General features: G+C 40.8%; 1 protein-coding gene across 2 annotated transcripts in view; it reads right to left on the reverse strand.

Annotated features, from left to right (window-relative positions):
• The window catches only part of Vapa (VAMP associated protein A), a 49,688-nt gene that overhangs the window by 25,606 nt on the left and 2,764 nt on the right, over window positions 1-21,318 (reverse strand). For both annotated transcript variants that reach the window (XM_045144405.1, XM_004656838.3), the window contains exon 2: window positions 19-171. In XM_045144405.1, coding sequence (XP_045000340.1) covers window positions 19-171 — 153 coding nt within the window. The remainder of the gene's footprint in view (window positions 1-18; window positions 172-21,318) is intronic.

Raw genomic sequence — 21,318 nt, forward strand, 5'->3', positions numbered from 1 at the left:
CAGAACATGATTTGCTACCTGAAACAGTCACAGTTGATCCGGGGTCAATAATTCCACTGTTGGGTCTCACACAGTACCGGCGAGGTGCTGTAGTCTTCACTTTGAAACACACTTTTCTATCCGATGGATTTCGCAATTTAAGATTTGTAGTAACTACATCTGTGAAGGGGCCTACAAGATTAAAAATTCAAAAGAAAAAATTCACTAAATTTACAAAAAAAAGCAGAATTCAAAACTGAATTAATATAATCTCAATCTTACGTATTGATAGCTATAAGCATATTATATTTACCAAATGGTCCAGGGCTTTTCTCCAAGTAGAAATTACAAATGAGGCATATTTTCTTCTTCATTCTTTACTATAACTCACAAATTTCAACAGAAAACTTGAATTGTGTTTTAAGTCCTGAAAGTTTTCAATCTGTTAACTGTAACAGTATTCTTACAGGATGCTATTATAAGTATCTATAGAAGTATTTTATTACTGAGAATTCTAGAATTTCCCAGCGGTTTTCAACATTCACAAGGCCAACTGTAAGTTTCTACATCTGAAAACACTAACCTGTCCCTCCATGCCCATTCGTCCATTCATTTGTTCACATATTTGTTAAAAAGTCTGTGTATTGTATCATCTCCTCTATCTACAGACAAAGGTTTTTTTAAATTTTTAAAATTTTTTTTATTCTTATTTGAGACAGAGAGGGAGACAATGGGTGTGCCAGGGCCTCTAGTCACTGCAAATGAACTCTAGACACATAGGCCACCATGTGCATCTGGCTTACACGGGACCAGCAGAACCAAACCTGGGTCCATAGGCTTCACAGGCAAGTAAATGCATAACCACTAAGCCATCTCTCCAGCCCTAGTGACAAAGATTAAATAAAGGTCTTAAACTTTGGTTCTGTACGCAACAAAATTTCAAGAACTCTAGGCTAGGGAGATAAAGTCTATGACATGGGTTACCTGAGTTTAGTTCCCCAGATGCCAATAGTAAAGAGGCATCTTTATTCCCAGTGAGCCCTATTGGGAAATGGCAGGGACAAGAGAAGATCTCAGTCTAGCCTCAGTGATGAAAAACAACAATTAATAAGAGACCCTGCCTCCAACATGAGAAAACAGATACTCATGCTCAACTCAAAAAGCCAACCTAGCCCTATCTAAATTACACTGGTATGCCCTCAATTTTAAAGGAGTTGCAATGATAAGAGCTCTTTGTTCTTGGCTGAAGAAAAAGCTTAAAAAGGGATTATGCTAGTTTATGTAACAAAAATTTTCTTGTTAATTTGGAGACAGAAGATTAAATTTAAAAACATGTGACAATGGAATATAGTAATCTAGGTAATTAACTATTCCAAAAGCTTTTGGGGGGGAAGAAGGGGGTTTCAAGGTAGGGTCTCACTCTAACCCAGGCTGACCAAGAATTCACTATGTAGTCTCATGGTGGCCTCGAACTCATGGTGATCCTCCTACCTCTGCCTCCCAGGTGCTGTGATTAAAGGCATGCACCACCGAGCCCAGCTATAAAAACAATTTCAAAACTGTTTTAGGGCTGGAGCAGATTGCTTAGAAGTTAAGGTGCTTACCTGAGAAGCCTAAGAAAACCCATATTCGACTCTCCATATCCCACATAAGCCAGGCCCACAAAAGCGAGGCAAGGTCACAAATGGCCACAAGGTGGCACAAGCATCTAGAGTCCGACTGCAGTGGTTGAAGCCCTGACATGCCAATTCTCTTTTTCCCTCTCTCACTCTCTCTAAGAAAAAAAAAAAAAAAAAACTGTTTTAGGTCTGGAGAGACGGCTTAGTGGTTATGGCAATTGCCTTCAAAGCCCCAAGGCTCAACTCCCCAGAACCCACATAACACAGTAGTACATGCATCTAGAGTTTGTCTGCAACAAGTGGAGGCCCTGGCATGCCCATTCTTTCCCTCCCTCCCTCTCCTTCTATCTGCCTCCTCCTCTCTCACTCAAATAAATAAGTGAAAATAAAATATTGTTTAAAAAATTCTGGGGGTGGGGGATTAGAGGCAGGGTTTCACACTAGCCCAGGCTGACCTGGAACTCACTATGAAGTCTCAGGGTGGCCTCGAATCAAGGTGGCCCTCCTACCTCTGCCTCCGGAGTGCTGGGATTAAAGGTGTACACCACCACACCCAGTTTAAAAAAATGTTAAGAATTAATCTTATGTTTTTGTTTTTATTTGTTCAAAGGACTAAGGATGGGGAGTTAGCTCAATAGGTATTCAATTCCCAGAATAAAAAAAGGCAAAGAGGTGGGCTAGAGAGATGGCTTAGTGGTTAAGCGCTTGCCTGTGAAGCCTAAGGACCCCAGTTCGAGGCTCAATTCCCCAGGTCCCACATAAGCCAGATGCACAATGTGGCGCACGCATCTGGAGTTCACTTGAAGTGGCTGGAGGCCCTGGTGCATCCATTCTCTCTCCCCACCCCCTGTCGCTTTCAAATAAATAAAACTTTTTTTTAAAAGGCAGAGAGGCAAGAAGCTTAAAATAAGCATCTTAAAGCATATGTATGTTTAAATCTGAAGCAAGAACAATCTTGGCTCTTAAAAATATTTTTATTTATTTATTTATTTATTTATTTATTTATTTGAGGCAGATAGAGGGGGAGAGAGATTGGGTACACCAGGGCCTTCAGCAACTGCAAACAAATTCCAAATCATGTACCAACTTGTGTATCTAGCTTATGTAGGTCCTGGGGAACTGAACCTGGGTCCTCTGGCTTTGCAGACAAGCCACTAAGCCATCTCTCCAGCCCAATAATCATGGTCTTTAAAAATTTGAAATATTCATATTGTGAAATTTAGGTTGACAAAATTCTCTAACCAACCATGCCAATTAAACTCTTATTTTGATTTCAAGGAAGGCTAGAGAAAAAAAATCACTACTAAGACTGTAGGAAAATAGAAGAAAAACTATGTGCCTAGGGCTAACAACAGAATAAGAAGCTTCACAAAAGTAGATCCATTAAAGATGCCAATAGCTCATACCTTCAGAAGTAAAATTTGGGGACTGGAAAGAAGGCTTAGCAGCTAATGCACTTGCCTGCAAAGCCTAAGGACTCATGTTGAACCCTCCAGACCCCACGTAAGCTAGACACAGTGTCACAAGTGCACATGGGTACACATGCTTCTGGAATTCAACTGCAGTGGCTGGAGGCCTTGGCACGCCAATTCACTCTCACACACATTTTCTTTTTAAAGGCCAATCTGTTGGGTTTGCCACTAAAAAAAATTAATGAAAGAAGTAAAATTTTGGGCTAGAGAAATGGCTTAGCGGTTAAGCACTTGCCCGTGAAGCCTAAGGACCCCAGGTCAAGGCTCGGTTCCCCAGGTCCCATGTTAGCCAGATGCACAAGGGGGTACACGCGTCTGGAGTTTGTTTGCAGTGGCTGGAAGCCCTGGTGCACCCATTCTCTCTCCCTCCCTCCATCTGTCTTTCTCTCTGTGTCTGTTGCTCTCAAATAAATAAATAAATAAATGAATAAAAAAAAATTAAAAAAAAGTAAAATTTTGAACTGCTTAATTATAAGCAATTCATTCATTTTGTAGACTATTCTACTCTTGTTTGCTCATGAGACCCTACCTCAGAAAAAAACGCACATAGGGGAGCTTGGCATGGCGGCGCATGTCGTTAATCCCAACACTCAGGAGGCAGAGGCAGGAGGATTGCCATGAGTTTGAGGGCACCCTAAGATTACATAGTTAATTCCAGGCCAGCCTGGACCAGAGTGAGACTCTATCTCAAGTAACCAAAACACACACACACACACACACACACACACACACACACACACACACAGGGCCAGGCATGGTGGTTTACACCTTTAATCCCAGCACTCTGGGAGCAGAGGTAGAAGGATCACCTTGAGTTCGAGGCCACCCTGACAATACCAGAGTGAATTCCAGGTAAGCCCGCTAGAGTGAGACCTACCTCGAAAAAAAATGCACCTTAGTGTATTTCTTTTAAATTAGAAGACTGCATTTTTTTTCATTTGTCCACTTTTATTTCAGTATGCATACAAAAAGAATTACCTCAAATTAACTGGATAACATTGAAGATGACCCCAAAATGATATGGTCCATGTATGTGGCCAAGATCCAAAGTACAAGGAATACAAGGACTCCGAGAAGTGGAAGGCCAACTACAACAACCCAGTAGACACACTGGGGATGGAGCTAGTCAAATGCCAGAACTCAAAGGAGAATGTATTTTTAAAATTATTTCCATTTATTTGAGAGAGGGAGAGACAGATAAGACAGAGAGAATGGGCGTGCCAAGGCCTCTGAACCACTGCAAACAAACTCCAGATGCATGTGCCACTTTGTGCATCTGGCTTTATGTTGGTACTGGAGAATTGAACCTGGGTCTTTTGGCTGTGCCAGCAAATGCCTTAACTGCTAAGCCATCTCTCCAACCCTAAATTAAGAGGTTTTAAAAATCACACGAACTGAGCTGGAGAGATGGCTTAGCGGTTAAGCAACTGCCTGTGAAACCCAAGGACCCTGATTCAAGGCTCGAGTCCCCAGGACCCATGTTAGCCAGATGCACTAGGGGCACATGCGTATGGAGTTCATTTGCAGTGGCTGGCGGCCCTGGCCCCCAGTCTCTACCTATCTGCCGCTTTCTCTGTGTCACTCCCAAATAATAAAAATAAACAAAAAAATTATTTAAAATGACATGAACTGAAAAGTTGAATATTAAATTAACAATTGTTTTATGAAAATGTAGTTTTGTTCAAAATTAGTTGTTTTAATTTTTTGGGCTTTTCAAGGTAGGCTCTCGAAAAACCAACAACAAAAAAAGCCATGGAAAGAAACCACATTTTTTAAAAATATTTTTTGTTCATTTTTTATTTATTTGAGAGTGACAGACAGAGAGAAAGACAGATAGAGGGAGAGAGAGAGAATGGGCGCGCCAGGGCTTCCAGCCTCTGCAAACGAACTCCAGACGCGTGCGCCCCCTTGTGCATCTGGCTAACGTGGGACCTGGGGAACTGAGCCTCGAACCCGGGGTCCTTAGGCTTCACAGGCAAGCGCTTAACCGCTAAGCCATCTCTCCAGCCCAGAAACCACATTTTTAAGTCACAAAACCCTTTAAGAATCTAATGAAAGGTATACTCTACCTCAAAAAAAAAAAAAGAAAAAAAACACTATATATGGACACATAGCCACAAAAATTTGACACTAAATTTTGTAGGAGGTTAAAACTGGGTTACAGAAAGGAGCACTATCACCCTCCCCAAGAAACAGTGAAAGCCTGATGAAATTTCTCTTTATAGATTTCAGAAGAGAGAAGTTGTTTAACTTACTGAAAGTTCAACATAGTCCTAAAATGACAAAGTATTTTTGCTTGGCATTATGACTGTGGTGCAACAGGGAAAAAAGTGGACAATATGGGATGGTAGACATTCTGCAATGCCATGGTAATCCCATAGATGTATGTTCCAGTCCTACTGCATTTTTAAATATTCCTTCTGCACTGGGCACAGTGGCACACGCCTTTAATCCCAGCACTGAGAAGGCAGAGTTTGGAGGATCACTATGAATTCGAGGCAACCCTGAGACTACACAGAAAATTCCAGATCAGCCTGGGCTACAGCGAGACCCCACCACGAAAAAAAAACATACATACATACATACATACATATATATGTGAATATTCCTTCTGCTATAGTATGGATCTTGAATGTCTCCCAAAGGCCCATGCAGAATGTAGTTAACTTCCCCCCTTAATATTTTATTCAAAGAATTTTCCTAAAAATACTGAATTATGCAGTGAATATTCACACAACACAAACCCATCACTCAGAATTCATCAACAGTTTGCTTTATTTATGTTGAGACATCCAACTCTCTGTCTACCATGCATCTATCCATCAAGGGGCTTATACCTCACAGTAGGGGGAGATCTCTTTAAACTTGAATTAAACTACATTACTATAAAGAAAATGATTTTTGGATTTTTTTTTTGAGGTAGGATCTCACTCTGTCCCAGGCTGACCTGGAATTCACTATGAAGTCTCAGGGTGGTCTCAAACTCATGGTGATTCTCCTACCTCTGTCTCGGGAGTGCTGGCATTAAAGGCGTATACCACCAAGCCCAACTGAAAATGAAATTCTGACTTAGGATAAACGATATGGAATATTTCGGAAATAGAAAAGGTCTCTGAAACATCTAAAACACTGATAAGAAAAGGCACATAAACCAGGCTTGGTGGTGAACGCCTTTAATTCCAGAACTCAGGAGACAAGAGGAGGATCTCTATGAGTTTGAGGCTTGCCTGAGACTACATAATGAATTCAAGGTCAGCCTGAGTTACGGTGAGACCCTACCTCAAAAAAAAAAAAAAACAAAAAAGGAAAGGGAAAAGGAAAGAAGGGGAAGGGAAGGGAAGGGAAGGGAAGGAAAGGGAAGGGAAGGGAAAGGGGAAGGGGAAGGGAAGGGAAAAGGGAAAGAAAAAGGGAAAAGGAAAGAAAAGAGCATATAAACAGTAATTCATGAACTCCGCTAACAACCACTTAGACCAGCTACTCTTGGGCTGGTCTGGGATGCAACGGCAATGCTCCTGCTCCATGCATCTCTAGCATGCTTTTTTGGGGGGAAGGGGGGGTGGTTGGTTGTTTTTTTGGAGTAGGTTCTCACTCTAGCCCAGGCGGACGTGCAATTCACTCTGTAGTCTCAAGCAGGCCTCAAACTCATAACAGTCCTCTTCCTACCTCTGCCTCCCGAGTGCTGGGATTAAAGGTGTGTGCCATCACGACTGCCCAGCACTAGCATTTTAAAAATATTTATTTATTTGCAATCAGAGAAAGAAGAGAGAGGCAGACAGAGAGAATAAGTGCGCCAGAGCATCCAGGCACTGCAAACAAACTTCATATGCAGATGTTACTTCCTGCATCTGCCTTTACATGGGTACTGAGGAATCAAACCCAAGTCGTTCAAGTGCCTTAACTACTCAGCCATTTCTCCAGCCCAACCTCTAGAACTTTTGCATGCATTCCAAGCACAGGAACTAAAGACTTTGATCCCAATTATCCTTTCAAGGAAAACAGAATAGTCTTCTAGTGTCTTCAGAGGCATATTTACTGCTTCAATATAATAAAGATAAGATCCTTTGGAACAAAGGTCAGCTAAGTTTCTGTGCAGTGTGCTATGCAAGATTCAGGTTCTCCAAGCTCAAAGCTTCTTAGCTGTGATGCAAACCAACTCTATGGATATCAACCAACTGAACCTTTCTGTCACTTCCATGGCCCCCAAAGTGGCTAAGGAAAACCAACATAACCCCCCCCACACACACACACACACATCACTTGCCATACCATGAATAATAAAGTTATCCTATGATTCCAATTCAATGTTTCAAATCTTCCTAAGATTGTTGCAGGCTAAAATTTTCGGGTCCTTTTATATTTGTTTTTTAATAACTTTTTGTTTATTTAAGAGAGAAAGAGGCAGAGAGAGAGAGAATGGGCACACCAAGGCCTCCAGCCACTGCAAACCCCAGACACATGTGTCACCTTGTGCAACTGGCTTACATGGGTCCTGGGGAATCAAAGCTGGGTCCTTTGGCTTTGCAGGCAGGTGTCTTAACCACTAAGGCATCTCTCCAGCCCTTCCTTTTATATTTCTTTTTTTTTTTTTTTTTTTTTTGAGATAGGGTCTAACTCTGGCTCAGGCTGACCTGGAATTCACTATGTAGTCTCAGGATGGCCTCGAACTCTCAGAGATCCTCCTACCTCTGCCTCCCGAGTGCTGGGATTAAAGGCGTGCGCCACCACGCCCGGCCCTTCCTTTTATATTTCTTGACAAGATGTTTCTAAGTGCATCACAGACATTACTGACCTCTGGATAATTAAATGCACAAAGTTCAATAAAGGATAATCTTGGGCTGGAGAGTTGCCAGTTTGAGGCCAGCCTGGCCTAGAGTAAGACCCTACCTCAAAATAACAAAAATGCCCAACCACTGCATTTTTACTTTTACCCTATTGGTACCTATATCTTATTTACTTTTATGAGAATGCAAAAGGTAAAAATCCTAATGAGGAAGGCTGGCTTTGCCATTCATACATAAATAATGCAGTTGCAGCAATGCAAGTACTACCTACCATCAGAGTCTTTCTACCAGTTTTGGCAAATTAAGTGAAGTTGTATCACTGACTAAACAATTTCCTGCTTGCACAAGGGTTTTTTAAAAAAATTTTTTGAGGCAAGCCCAACAGATTGCTCCCCCATTTTTTTTTTAATTTTTTTATTTTATTTATTTACTTGAGAGCGACAGACACAGAGAGAAAGACAGATAGAGGGAGAGAGAGAGAATGGGCGCGCCAGGGCTTCTAGCCACTGCAAACGAACTCCAGACGCGTGCGCCCCCTTGTGCATCTGGCTAACGTGGGACCTGGGGAACCGAGCCTCGAACCGGGGTCCTTAGGCTTCACAGGCAAGCGCTTAACTGCTAAGCCATCTCTCCAGCCCTGCTCCCCCATTTTTGATGAGAAAGCTAGAGATGGAGAAAGAGAATTGGCACACCAGGGCCCTCCAGTCAATATAATTGAACTCCAGATGCATGTGCCATCTTGTGTGCATGTGTGACCTTGCACACTTGTGTCACCTTGTGTGTCTGGCTTACGTGGGACTTGGAGAGTCAAATATGAGTCCTTAGGCTTCACAGGCAAGTGCCTTACCCACTAAGCCACCTCTCCAGCCCTTGCACAAGGGTTTTAATGCTTACCATGTGCTATACTTAGTTTACAAGCATACAGATTAAGCGCATACAGCACAGAACATAGAATAATTACTAAGAATTTCCACACTAATACTAGCAATGTAACAGTAATACAAGAACTGGCATTTACTGAGAACTCATGTTATCAATAACAGCATGAGTAACATCATCTCACCCTTGTAACAAGCCCATGAAGAAGGTATTTTCATTATTCATTATTCCCCATTTATAAGTGATTCAACACAGATTCAGCAAAGCTAACTCATAGTTTAAGTTCATACAACTACAAAGCAATCAAGTGGTTAAGTCAAAACAAGACTGACTCTACAGCATTAACTCTTTGTGAATTTACCATGTGCTGGCTAATTATTTTCTAATCATAAATATGCCAGATAGACTTCTGGGGCATTACAGCACAAAAGCACTGCCAAATTAGCAATATATGGGAAAATATTAATGGATATTGTATTTCCCATAGAAATGTAAACATTTCCTAAAATAAATAACAAACGCTAAGAAAATCTTCCTGAACATTTTGCATCCAAGGAAACTCTCATTTCAGTACAAACTTGTTAAATAAAGTTACCTTAGTTTACCTTTTCCACACTGCACTGAAGTATCAGACTAAATTAAAGCCAAATGGAGAGTGAGTCTGTTTTATTCACTGCTCTCTCCATAGTTACAACAGTGCCTCGTACAACAGATACAGATAAGTACAAAAACTGTTGTAAACATCAACAATATTATTTTCTGGAAAGACAAATGAGTTCTACTTCTATTCAATAAGATTTAAAGGTCTAAAAAAAATCCCTTTATACAATTTCACTGGTTACTGCAAAAAATGTCTCTGCTTTACTTAAACCTCTAATGTTTTCAAAAGCCTTAAAGTGCTTCCTTTTTCCTATGTATTATATAATCAATATTGTGCTTCAGAATAGATCATGAAAAAGTTTTCCAAGTACTTGGTTATATGAAACAGGAATGGGTGTGTATTTGGGGGGTGGGGCGACAATGACAAGTAAGTCTGCCCACTCTACAGGCCTGAGGTTATAGTTAGAAGTTGCCAAGAGGCAGGAACCATGTCATGTCTTTTGTGCCAGTTTCATATTGTACAGTGTTGTTCTGAGAAGTGTTAACATTCATCTATCACGTTCACTTAAATAAAATACTGTAATCTAAAACAATAATGCTCTTTATGACTTTCAAAAACTCTTGAGGGGAAAGAGGCGCTAGTTTCTGTTGGTAATGGCTTTAAAGAAAAAACATATTGTGAGGTAGGCATGGTGGCACATGACTTTAATCCCAGCACTCAGGAGGCAGTGGTAGGAGGATTGCTGTGAGCAATCAAGGTCAGCCTGGGCTAGAGCAAAACCCTACCTGGGGGGGGGGGGGAAGAAGAGGATGCTTGCATCAATTATTTTGAAACAATAACCCTTGGCAATGAAGATCAATAAATAAAAACAGTGGCATCAATCCAAGTTTGGATAGACAGCCAGCTACTGAACAGCTACTCCTGCAGAAAGCTTTGTGCTAGGTTATAGTTCTGGCAATCATTTAGTTCATGTTACTAGGTGAGAGCCCTTCCTTCACAACCTCTTTGCTTTTTTCTTTTAAGGGTTTGACAAAATTCCATTTTGGCTGGGCATGGCTGTGCACACCTTTAATCCCACACTTGGGAGGCGAGGTAGAAGGATCACCGTGAGTCCCAGGCCACCCTGACTACATAGTGAATTCCAGGTCAGTCTGGGCTGCAGTGACACCCTACCTTGAAAAACCCCAAAATTGAATTTTTATTAGTTACTTTCAAAGATGGTTATATACGTCATATTTATTTTCTATTTATCTTTATATATCTTTTATTGAGAGAGAAAAAGAGGCAGAGAGAATGGGCCCACCAGGTCCCTTAGTTTGCTGTGAACAAACTCCAGATGCGTACATCCCCCCTCCTTGTGCACATGTGCACCATTGCACACTTGCATCACTGTGAGTCTAGCTATGTGAGACCTGGAGACTTGAACATGAGTTCTTAGGCTTCGCAGGCAAGTGCCTTAAGTGCTAAGCCATCTTTCCAGCCTTACATACCTTTTGTAATCACAAAACTAAAACTGCTTATGCTCACATACAGAGGAAATATATATTTCTATTAAATACTGTCCCTACATGTGGGAAATACAGATATATATACATGCAGAAACCTCTCAAGAGTATCAAGTTTAATAAAGAAATTATTTTAATTTTTCTCATTATGAGGACTATTCACTGTAGAAACTTTAGGTTAGCATAGAAAAATAAAAACATGAAAACAAAAGATGTTAATCTACAGTAGAACTAAATATTAGTAGTATTTTTATGCAGCCTTTTTCTCTATATATGACATCAATGGCTCATATTTCTATAACTTTTCAATGGTGTCGATAAGGCTGTCACCACTCATTAACTTATCATTAAAAGCAGCACATCCAAGACTATACCAGATGTGACACAATAAAACCTATTCAACAGTTTTACCACAAATATTAAAATCCAAGTCTAATCAAGCCTTTAAATTGTACTCAAAATGTAGAGGGGTTGAGAAGATGGGTCCGTGGTTAAAGGTGTTTGCTTGCAAAGCCTGCCGACTATGGTTCAATTCCCAAGCCACTTACATAAGACAGATGCAGAAAGTGGCACAAGCATCTAGTGTTCATTTGCAAGAAGTCCTGGTGTGCCCATATACACATAAATGCAAGCATACAAATAAATAAATAAACTTTTTTTAAGTTTATGGGAAAGCTGTGTAAGACATATCTACAATATAGGATATTCTACTAGACAACTGACCAGCACAATCTTTTCAACAAATCAAGGAAAGAAAGCAGTTGATATAAAAGCTTAAAACTTCAATACAAGGCAACTAGATGCAATGCACAGGTTGTAAAAGACAACTAAAATACAATTGGGGAAATCTCAATACTGAAGCCTGGATGTTATTAAAGATTTGCTGTTGGTTTAAAATTATAATATTATGCAAAAATTGTTCTTTTGTTGTTAGAAATACAAACTCAAGCATCAGGAAAGGTTATCTAAAATTCAGGGCTAGAGAGATGGCTTAGCGGTTAAGCACTTGCCTGTGAAGCCTAAGGACCCCAGTTGGAGGCTCAGGACCCACGTTAGCCAGATGCACAAGGGGTGCACATATCTGGAGTTCATTTGCAGTGGCTGGAGGCCCTGGCATGCCCATTGTTTGTCTGTCTGTCTGTCTGTCTCACACGCGCGCTCTCTCTCTCTGCCTCTTTCTCTGTCTGTAGCTCTCAAATAAATTTTTAAAAATTATTTAAAATTTGTTGTAGAAATACTTAGGCAAGGACTTGGGGATATATCTCAGTGGTAGAACACCTGCCTGGCATTCACAAGACCTGATTTTCAATCCTAGTACCAAAAAAATTCAATAAATAATTATGATGTTTGAATTAGTAAATCAAGGCACACAGGTTTATACAATGTTTATTGATGCTTTAGTAATGAGTCATATTCCAGTAATAATAAGCCCAAGCAAAGAAGTATTTGTGCCAGGCATGGTGGCGCACGCCTTTAATCCCAGCACTCGGGAGGCAGAGGTAGGAGAGTTCGAGGCCACCCTGAGACTACATAGTGAATTCCAGGTCAGCCTGAGCCAGAGTGAGACCCTACCTTTAAAAAAAAAAAAAAAGTATTTGCAAAGAACACTTCCTTCCAAAACAGCTTGCTTTTTTTTTTTAAAAATCATTTTTTATTCAATTAATAGTAAGAGAAAGGGAGGAGAGGCAGATAGAATGGGCATGCCAGGACCTCCAGCTACTACAAACGAACTCCAGACCCACCACCACACCTGGCTTTCCAAAGACCATTTCTGTATGGTTGTGAAAAGACTTAAAAAAAAAAAAAAAAAAAAACTTTGAAAAACTAAGGGAGAGGGCTAGAAAGATGGGTTAGGAATAGTTAAGGCACTTGCCGGGAAAGCCAAAGGACCCAGGTTTGACTCCCTAGGACCTATGTAAACCAGAAGCACAAGATGGCACGTGCATCTGGAGTTTGTCAGCAGCAGCTGGAGGCCCTGGAACACTTGTTTAATCTTTACCTCCCTCTCTCTGTCTCTCTCAAATAAATAAAAATACTTTTAAAAAGATACAGGAGATAGAAAAATCAAAGGACATGAAGCAGCACACACGTACAAGGAGCCCATTGTACATGCACACACATTAAACTGTGCTGCATTTGGTGTTTCTGCTAAGTGAGATGTCCCAGAAAAATTATATGATGGAACAAGTTGTTTGCTTCAGTCATGCAACTATCTACTATCTATATGCACCCTGTAACATCATGTTATATACCTTAAAATACTGCAAAATTTTATTTTGGAGGGAAAAAGGTATCTGGTATTCTAACTGAGTTAACAACATTATGCTAACCATTTAAAAAAAAATAAGGAAGTCGGGTGTGGTGGCACTTGCCTTTAATCCCAGCACTCTGGAGGCAGAGGGAGGAGGATTGCCATGAGTTCAAGGCCACCCTGAGACTACATGGTGAATTCCAGGTCAGCCTGGGCTAGATAGAGTGAGACCCTACCTCGAAAAACCAAAAAACAAACAAAAAAAGTATCAAGGGCTAGAGAGATGGCTTAGTGCTTAAGGCACTTGCCTACAAAGCCAAAGGACCCAGGTTCGAGTCCCCACGATCTGTGTAAGCCAGATGCACATGCGACTGGAGTTGGTTTCCAGCAGCTAAAGGGCCTGGCGTGCCCATTCTGTCTCTCTCCCTCTTTCAGATAAATAAAAACGTTTTTTTGGCTGGAGAGCTGGCTTAGTGGTTAAGGAATATGACTGCAAAGCCTAAGGACCCTGGTTTGATTATCCAGGTCCCACATAAGCCAGATGCACGTGGTGGCACATGCATCTGGAGTTCGTTTGCAGTGGCTGGAGGCCCTGGCACACCCATTCTCATTCTCTTTGTCTGTCTGTCTGTCTCCTTCTCCCCTTCTATCCTAAATAAATGTTTAAAAAAGAACTTAAAATATCTAATTTTGAAGAATTTAAATAAGTTTTCCCAGTTCTTTATACAGTTATCGCCCCTCACCCTTTGAGAATAGTTCTAAGACCTCCCAGTGGTTGCTTGAAACCCATGATAATTCCACACCCTACAACTTAATACTTTTTTCAATCTTAACTAAGCACTGAACACACACTGCAGCCATATGCCTTTACTGTCTGAGGTCCAGCACAGCTTTCTTCCTCCTCATCCGTAGCTTCATTAGTGTTCTCTTATGCTAGATCTCAGAAACGTCAGCATACAGGCTTTTGGATTTTTTTTTCTTTCCCCAGTAACTTGAGAGTTTATGGCTTCAATGAAACATATTCTGGCTTCTCTTTGGCATATCCAGGCCTACTGAAATTGTCCGGACTACTACCTGCTTTCCTTGAGGCCAGTATTAAGTAGAAAATGAGTGCTAGTACACCGATAATCTGATAATCTCTAAGTGACTGGTAAGTGGTGGGTAGGCAGCACTGTGGACATGTTGGGGCAAAGGGATAGGCCCCCAAGGGGATGCACAACTTAAACTTATGAATTGTTTATTTCTCAAGCGTTCTAGTTTGTATTTTGGAAGTACAGCTGTCTATGTGCAATAAACAGAAAGCAAAACTACAAGGAGGGAAGGATAATATGCTATACTTTTTCTGTTTGTGTTTTTTTTTGGGGGGAAGGGGTTGGAGACAGGATTTCATGTAGCCAAGAAATGCCTTCAACTCCTGATCCTCCAGCACTGAATTAGTTGGCAATTATTCAGAGATGCTAGACTTTGTTACCATGGATACAAAGTATGTCCTCACTTCTCAATACAGCTTGGGAGAGAAAAAAATATGTAAGCAGAAACACCTTATCATGTGGTAAGTACTGTTATTACAGGTAAGCACCATCATGTGTTAAGCATTGTTATTACAGGTAAGCACTACTTCAGTAGTGTCATGAAAAACAATGATCAACTTAGACACAGAGAATCACAATAAAGGTGTGGTTCTTGGCCTAGAGATGGAGGACAACTGATTCTTCAACTGCTTAACAAACATGAGAGAAGACAAGTTTCCAAGCAAAGCCTGTGAAGTCTTGCAGCAGCATGGAGTATGTGGGGAAATGGTTTCACACAGCCAGAGCCATGAGTAGATGAGAAATAGTCACTGAAGTTAGAGTGTGCAGGGGATCTGGGACTTGTCCAACGATATAAGGAGAAATACTGCAAGATCTTTAACACTGAGAGTGATTACCAGATTTCCCTTTTTCAGAACATAGTTCTAGAATGTGGAAGTAAGGCTGAAGACAGCTGACACTAGACAAAAGGAAACCAGTCTGCTGACCAGTAGAGGAAAGGTCAAAGATAATCATCTGAAGTTAAAGAACCTCAAACCAAAGTCCACATCTATATAAATACTTATGTAATCAAATGCCTACTTGACACCTTCTCAGTATCTAAGTTTCTAAATATGCCTGCGCAACCAGTGAAAGCACCACCCTCCCACCCCAGGCTCCAGCAAAGTCCAAATAAAATGCCGCTAGTCCTTGTCCAGACATTCAGAGTTCCTTAGCTCAGTGACGAGTAGCACCACCCTTCTTCCATTCTATGCAAGCAGTCCAGGAGTCAGTAGTCATCAGGAGGCTATCCCTTTTCTTTCTCAGTGTGGCCGACAGCTTCAGGGTCACTGAGATGAACTTCCAGACCAGGCAGAGTTATGGAGGAAGGGACATTTATTGAAGCTTACAGATACAGAGGAAGCTCTATAATGGCAGAAGAAAGTGGCCCTGCTTTTACAGGTCCAAGCTGAGAGAGAGAGAAACCGCAAGTCAAAAGCCACACCACACAGAACACTTTAGGAACTCCAACTAGGCACTTTGCATACCTTTAGATTAGAATTTCAAACCCACTTTAAGATCTGCCCAGTCAGTGACACCTCCTCCAGCCAAACTAATAAAACACTGAACATATTGGGGGGGGGGGGGGCATCTATTCAAACGACCACACTCAATATACTATTTTCTTTCTTATTTTTACTTATTTTTTTGAGAGACAGAAAGGCAGACAGAGAGCATGGGCATGCCAGGGCCTCCCTGCCATTGCAAACGAACTCCAGATTCATTTGTCACATTGTGCATCTGGCTTTATGTGGGTACTGGGGAATGGAACCCAGACCACCAGGCTTTGCAAATAAGCACCTTTAACCACCGACCCACCTCCCCGGCCCTCAGTATAATACTATTTTAAACTGTAGAATTTTCATCATCTCTAGCACCATCACATCTCAGCCCAACTGGTCACCATAAGTGCTTCTAAACAGAGAGATGGTATTATTACATTACAGTGCCCACACATGCACACGTATCCCTAGTGGTTTAAGATAAAAGAGGGCATGAGAAATGGCTTAGTGGCTAAGGCACTTGCCTGCAAAGCCTAAGAACTCAAGTTCAAATCTCCAGGCCCCATGTGGCCAGATGCAGTGACACAAGCACACAATGTCACACATGTGCACAAGGGGGCACATGTGTCTGAAGTTCTTAGCAGCTAGCTAAAGGTCCTGGCACGGCCATTCTCTCCCTTTCTCTCAAAAATAAAATTTTTTAAAATCTTAAAAAATGAAACTCCTAGGCTGATCTACTAAACCTGCACTACACTTACCTTGGTTGTTTCTACTACTGTAGCCAGACCCTTCCAGCTCTGTATGCATGCTCCCTCCTACCAAGGGATACTTATGGACAAGCTCTGTCCTTTCCTTCTCCCCTGAGGTAATGTCTATTTATTCCCTGAATCTCAGTTTAACTGTCAAAGGTTTTCCCTATTGTAAAATTATCGACACTACATATATTTGCATAGCTACATTTCATTCAGCTGTATACTGGATTCATGTCTACCTTACCCTTTAAACTTACACCATGAAAACAAGGATTGTGTTTTACTCACAACTGTAATTCCAATACTTGTTCCTCATACCTGATAAATAGCAGATGCTCAAATTTAATGTAATTATATTAGATTCATGACTGAATGAATTCTAAAAATAATTTAGATGCAGAAATGCAGTAAAGGGAATAGTCAATAGAAATAGAAACACTGATTTTTAATTAGATGTACAACTGTATTACAGTACATATTCCATACCTGACAAATAGCAGATGCTCAAATTTAATGTAGTTATATTAATTAGATTGAATGAATTCTAAAAATAATGATTTTACAAGCAGAGATGAATTAAAGCAGATAGTCAATGGAAACAGAAACAGATTTTAATTAGATTGCAAAATGTTCCTGGTATGAGCAATCATAGTGCCATTTTTAAAAAATACAGAGCTGGATTTGGTGGTACACACCTTTAATCTTAGCACTCAGGAGGCAGAGGTAGGAGGATAATTGTGAGTCCAAAGCCAACCTCAGACTACATAGTGAATTGCAGGTCAGCCTGGACTAGAGCGAGACCCTACCTCAAAAAAATAAAAATTAGGGCTGGAGAGATGACTAAGTGGTTAAAGTGCTTGCCTGTGAAACCTAAGGACTCAACTCTCTAGGTCCCATGTAAGCCAGATGCACAAGGGGATGCAAGTGTGCAAGGTCACACATGTGCACAAGATGGCCTATGCGTCTGGAACTTGATTTCAGTTGCTGGAGGCCTGGGCTTGCCAATTTTTTCTTTCTCTCATTAAAAAAAAAAGAAAATTTAGGAGTGGGGGCAGCTGGAAAAATGTCTCAATGGTTTAAGGTACTTGCCTGCAAAACCTGATGGCCTAGACTGAAATCCCTAGTACCCACATAAAAGCCCGATGCATAAAGTGGTCCATGAGTCTGGAGTTCATCTGCAGTGGAAGGATGCCTTAGCACACCCCATACTCACCTCTCTCTCAAATAGATGATAGATAGATGATAAACACAAACAGAAAGGAAACCAAGCTTGAGGAGTAAAAACTCAGCTTGGAATATGTTCATTTTCAGATGTCTAAGGAATATTCAAACCCAAATAGTTGATAAGTTAAAAGACTCCATTCTTCTCTGCCGGCCAGGCATGGTGGTGCATGCCTTTAGTCCCAGCACTTGAGAGGCAGAGGTTAGGAGGATCACTATGAGTTCAGGGGCAGCCTGGGATGACAGAATGAGACACTACAAGACTCCCCCTCAAAAAAGAAAGATGTGTTCCTCACTGACATCTGAGTTAAAATATAGAATTGAGTATGTATCAAATATGCAGAGAGATGGAGAAAACCTCCTAATCATGAGTCTGAACAAGAAGAGGTGAAATAAAGCTGAAACCAAGAGTCTCTCAGAAACAGCAAAGGAAAAAGCCACACATAAGACATAAAAAGGGAGCAAAGAAAACAACCTTAAGACAGTGGTGTTATAAAGGTCCAAAGAGCTGCTTCTAAAAAGGACTGTCAGCAATGCTAAATGCCAAAGAGAACAGGTGAGATGAAAGCTGTAAACGATCAATGCAGTTGGCCACAATCAGTAAGTAGTGAGGACAGAAAAAGACCACAGTGGACTGGTAAGTGACAGGTGAGGAACTGGAAAAACAGTGAATGCAGACTCCTTTTCCAAGACTGAATGCAACAGAAATACAGAACAGGAAGGACACACTAGGAGTTGGGAGACAAGAAAGCATTGTTTATTGTATTATTCTTAAACATGAAGTATGCTTTGGTGTGTTGGAGCATTAAAAAGATATAATTGGCTTAAAAACTTAAGAACAAAAAAATAATCTCATAGAACATGGTCTGAATCATGAGGGATTTTACCTTAACAAGAACAAAAGAACAATGTACCATAGTATGAAAAGGGTTTATTCTTTCTCAGGCAAGAAAGCATGGATGTGTACAGTATGCAAAGATTACAGAAGGCAGCACACTATAGGAAGACAACATAAAGACAGATAAAAAAAAAAAAAGTTATCCTGTGAGCAAAAAAGACACACTCCCTCCAGGTGTGTCCAGCCTTTTGACATTTGCAATGTGACACTATCAATTACAAATCTGTTGGTGTTGGAACTATTCATAGCTACCCTGGGATGCAGCCTACAGGCCCCAGGATGCACAATCAGGTACCACTTTTATGGGCTAGAATAAAATGATTTTATTTTAGGGTGGTTGGAGGGGACAGGCAAACCACAAGTTTGGTTTTACCAATGTGGAATATGAGGAGCTTCTGGAACTACCTAAGAATATGCTTACTATCCAGAAGACTAAGTATTCCACATCAGCATATGTGCATCTTTTTAGAGGCATGCTCTTCATGCTGGGAGGAAGGGGTGCCATATGCTCATAATCCCGACATTTGCTAAATGTAGAAAGGTTAACCAAGGACTCAAGGTCAAGTGGACAAGCCTGTAACCCCAAGCACTTGGGAAATAAAGGAGAAAGATAAGGAATTCAAGGTCATACAACATGAGTTTGAGACCAGCCTGGAGGGCACCAGATCTTGTCTTTGGGGGGGGGGGGGGCAGGGGTAGCCTGAAGATGGCTCAGTGGTTAAGGGTGCTTGCTTACAGGCTTTTCCTTACAAAGCCTGACGACAGGGGTTCAATTCCCCAGTACCCGCATAAAACCAGATGCACATAGTAGCGCATGTTCTGGAATTCATTTGCAGTGGCAGGAGGCCCTAGCGTGTTGATATTCACTCTTTCTTTCTGCTTCTTTCTCTCTCAAATAAACAAATTATAAAGTATTCAAATTTTTTCCAATGTCATCTTATTTACATTACTATATAGTTCAAGGTCAGCCTGGGCTACCTGAGATCCACCCCCCCCCCAAAAAAAAGTTATCATAAAGATATACTCATTGCTATAACACCACAGGTCCCTTCACTCCTCAGAACTTTTTTTTTTTCTTAAAGCTTTGTACTATTTTGGGCCACCTTCAACAGCATAATGATTCTGGCCAGTGCCTCCTCTCCCTGACCACTGACAGAATACATATGTAATTTATTTCAGTGTTTGCTAAACTTTCTTCTTCCAACTTCCCTCCAATATTGTTAATGAGCAATAAAAATAAAATGTTACACAATACTAAGGAAGAAATGTTGTAATGCACAAAATTTTAAAGACAAAAAAATTGCTTTTCCCATAAAAGATCAAATTTCAAATCTCAATTCTTGGCCATATTGCTAGGATTTAAACAACAGAATTTAAAGAAAAGGTGGATGTAAAAGCACTTCTGTATATTAAGATAAAATAGTTAATTTGTTACTGAACAATTAAGGCATACAGAAAATATACCTACTTCTCCAAAACTGTGCAGAATTAATCATCTCAAAGTTCACATTATGCAACTTAAAGAAAAACCATCTAACCTCAGAATGCTATTTATTTATTTATTTATTTATTTATTTATTTATTTTTGGAGAGAGAGCCAGGCATGGTACAAGCTTTTAATCCCAGCACTTGGGAGGCAGAGATAGGAGGATTGCAATGAGTTCAAGGTCACCCTAAGACTACACAGTGAATTCCAGGTCAGCCTGGACTAGAGTGAAACCCTACCTTGAAAAACCAAAATAAATAAATAAACAGTGATATGATGAGGAGAGATAATGGGCACCAGGGCCTTTTCAGCCACTGTGAATGAACTCGACATGGGTACCCCCTTGTACATATTTGCAACATTGCATGCTTGCATCACTACCTCTGGCTAGATGGGACCTGGAGAGTTGAACATGCATTCTTAGGCTACACAGGCAAGCACCTTAACCCTTAAGTCATCTCTCCATCCCCAAACCTCAGAATGTTTTTAAAAGTGTCACTCTAATTAAACAATCTCAGTCAAATACAGAATCCAAACAATAGAAGTAAACCTACCAAATGACAACAGAACTTTGTAAAACTAACCTATCACAGACCTGCAGTTAAATGAAAGTTACAGGCAATTAAAAGAAAATCAGTTAAATGATTTTTGACAGTCAACCAAAGCTGGATTATAAACGAATCTCCCCAATTAGTATAGAGCTGTGCATTTAAAAATAAGGTTTCCACTGTGCCACACCCCCTTAGACTAACAGAGTAACATTAAGAAGGAATTAAAAGATCAAATATCAGCCGGGCGTGGTGGCGCACGCCTTTAATCCCAGCACTCGGGAGGCAGAGGTAGGAGGATCGTTGTGAGTTTGAGGCCACCCTGAGACTACATAGTGAATTCCAGGTCAGCCTGGGCTAGAGTGAGACCCTACCTCGAAAAACCAAAAAAAAATAAAAATAAAAAATAAAAGATCAAATATCACCTTTTATTTGATACTATCCCCTCTCTCCCAATTTTTTCCACACCTCCACTTTTAAAAAGAAGCCTTGGAATGACATTGTCATTCAGTATCCGCCATGGATTTTCACACTTCCTGTTTACTCAACCACTCCCTTTGTACAACTTTCCTGAGCCAATGAAATAGAAACCTTTCCCATGAAGACTGGTAAAGGGGAGCAGGGAGAAAAGCGAAAAGGGCTTCTTCCCTCAGACATGCTACTACTGCCTCCATTATGTCATTAGCCTTTTTAGCATGGCGTGGTGGCACACGCCTTTAATCCCAGCACTGGGGGAGGCAGAGGTAGGAGAATC

This window comes from Jaculus jaculus, chromosome 2 (assembly GCF_020740685.1).
Source record: "Jaculus jaculus isolate mJacJac1 chromosome 2, mJacJac1.mat.Y.cur, whole genome shotgun sequence".
Taxonomy (NCBI): Eukaryota; Metazoa; Chordata; class Mammalia; order Rodentia; family Dipodidae; genus Jaculus; species Jaculus jaculus.